The sequence below is a fragment of the Atta cephalotes genome, assembly GCF_000143395.1.
Source record: "Atta cephalotes unplaced genomic scaffold scaffold01590, whole genome shotgun sequence".
Taxonomy (NCBI): domain Eukaryota; kingdom Metazoa; phylum Arthropoda; class Insecta; order Hymenoptera; family Formicidae; genus Atta; species Atta cephalotes.
Genome location: NW_012131654.1, coordinates 1 through 2,490, shown reverse-complemented (window position 1 = coordinate 2,490; position 2,490 = coordinate 1). Strand labels below are relative to the sequence as shown.

The following is a 2,490-nucleotide window of genomic DNA, read 5'->3' as shown; positions in this document are numbered from 1 at the left end:
GCGAGAATCGAACGAGCCGAACGACAATAGGATAAGAATTTTCGGTTATTATCGGTCTTAAACAATTAATTGAGCAATCTGGAATCTGTGCAACGTATAATCATGAAAATTAATATGTGTATGTTTTTGAAAAATGAAAAAAATGCAATTGATATTTTTTCGATAAAATAATAAATAGATTATCTGTGTGATTCAATTTGGCGAGTTATTATTATCACTATAAAGGTGACATATATAACGATACCAGTGGTGAAACAAGAAAATAAATAAACATGGATAATGTTACGTATGATAAGATGGAGAATGAAACTGCATCTTTGGCTGCCAACGCGCTTAAAATGCCATCATGGTTAATGGAGATGACCGAGTATGTAGCATTCTTTCGCACATTATTACTTTTCAATTTTTTAAGAATAAATATGGCATCGTATTTTTTATTTTCACTTTTTATCCTTTATATCAGCAATGTAGAGAAGATTAATACAAGTAACGATGCCAAATCATTAAAAATGGAAACATTTGTTTTAATCGATGATCAGCATCATTTAAAAAATATCATCATCAAGAAGAAAGATGAAGATATGTAAGATATCTATGTATATATTTTGACAATAGCTCATTTTTTCAAGAATATATGCGTTATAAAGCGATATTTTGCTTTGGTATTGTTATAGAAATAATCAACCTAATAATTATCAATCAAACTTGAATCATCTTTATATCGATGCTAATATTACATTACAAACACCATGCACGAGCAAATCACTGCCGAATACACCAAAGAGCGAACAAGTACAAGTTAAACGAAGAACACGCGCTTGTTCTGCCGTTGTGAATGCAAAGCATCGTACGAAGAATGATTTTCATGGTTTGGACACATACTTGGAAAGAAAACAGATGGAAAAGCATGGGATGTATTTGACATTCAGAAATTATAACGATGATAAAACTGGCGATGAGGATCAATCTTACTTTGAACATCGAATATCAAGTGTCCCGAATCGTGCAGATACACGATTACATTTGTCAGATGACAATTATCTTAACGATTCCACATTTAATACACAGAATGAAGGAAGTCCGAAATTATTATCTGGTCAATATCATGAAATCTTTAAATCTCTCTGCTTTATTTAAAAACAATTTTGTTAAATCATTTGTTATTTTTTTCCAGCTTTTTCAAATAGCTGGTTGATGTCCTACATCTTGTTGAAAGCTTACACATACATCTTACACATGCATATGATAGAAATATAGAATATTAACGCGTTGTCTGCCCAGCGAGCTTTCGCGTCTTATAATTCTTACTGTACTTTAAAGAAAAGGAATTCTCATTATCATAAGCATATATTATATAATGACGAAATATTGTCTAATACGAATAAGTAAATAGTAGTGTATATCCCGGCCGGTATATTTTTAATGAGAGAGTATTGTGTTGAATAGCGCATTTTTTACTTTACATTTATTTTTTTGCGTTACTTAAAATTTTATATTGGGTAATATTTTTACTTTTTTCAAGATTTACATTAAAGCTTTAAAAGATTTCGATAAATTTCGGCCAGTCGGTACAGTAGTACGACTAGCACGGCAATCAACGTGTTGCATTATTCTTTCATCTTTGTAATATGCAAATATGAATTAAATATAATTTAGTTTATATATTATTTTTAGATAAACTATACAGAAATTTTATTATTCCTGAATTACCATCTGGAGACTCATTGGTCATTGATATTATTTCTACCTGGGGCGACAAACATTACGTAGGTCTCAATGGTATTGAAATTTTTTCAAATACCGGAGAACCAGCAAGAATAAAAGAGATACGTGCATATACAACAAGCGTTAATCACTCACCGAACAATCATAATCTTTATACAATAAATAATTTAATTAATGGTATCAATCGAACAAGAGATGATGCAAATTTATGGCTAACACCTTATTCAAATGGTGACCATCATTATGTTTATATGATATTTGAATTCACGATTACTATAGCGATGATCAGAATATGGGTAGGATTTCTTATTAATTTTACGATAATTGTAAAAAAATTATCTATAAATACACATAGAAATACAAGTATATGTGCAGCATGCGTATGCGCCGCGGCGGGTGTAAAATTACACTTGAATTGAAATTATTTCCTTCTTTCAGAATTACAATAAATCTAGAATACATTCCTTTCGAGGAGCCAAAGATGTTATTATTAAATTGAACGATATTATCATTTTTTACGGAGAAATCGCTAAAGCTTCAGGGGATGATATGGGTAGCCTTGATTCTTTTGGAGATGTAAGAAGTCTTATAAAAACTTTCGTTATAGAAACATTAACGACACATAGAGTGATCTATTATACATATAATATAAATTAATTACACTTAATTATTCTTAAATCTCACACACACACACACACACACACACACACACACACACACGCGCGCGCATGTATATTATAATTGAATAGAAATACTAATTTTATA

The 2,490-nt window shown here is 30.4% G+C and overlaps 1 protein-coding gene across 1 annotated transcript; it reads left to right on the top strand.

Annotated features, from left to right (window-relative positions):
* Window positions 1–272: 272 nt before the first annotated feature.
* Window positions 273–2,301, top strand: LOC105625443 (uncharacterized protein KIAA0556 homolog; the record flags this gene model as incomplete). The annotated part of the gene is made up of 5 exons (XM_012206772.1): window positions 273–367; window positions 464–583; window positions 675–1,096; window positions 1,675–2,021; window positions 2,164–2,301. Coding segments are annotated over exons 1-5 (1,122 nt in total), but the record flags the coding sequence as incomplete, so codon positions are not given.
* Window positions 2,302–2,490: the final 189 nt, after the last annotated feature.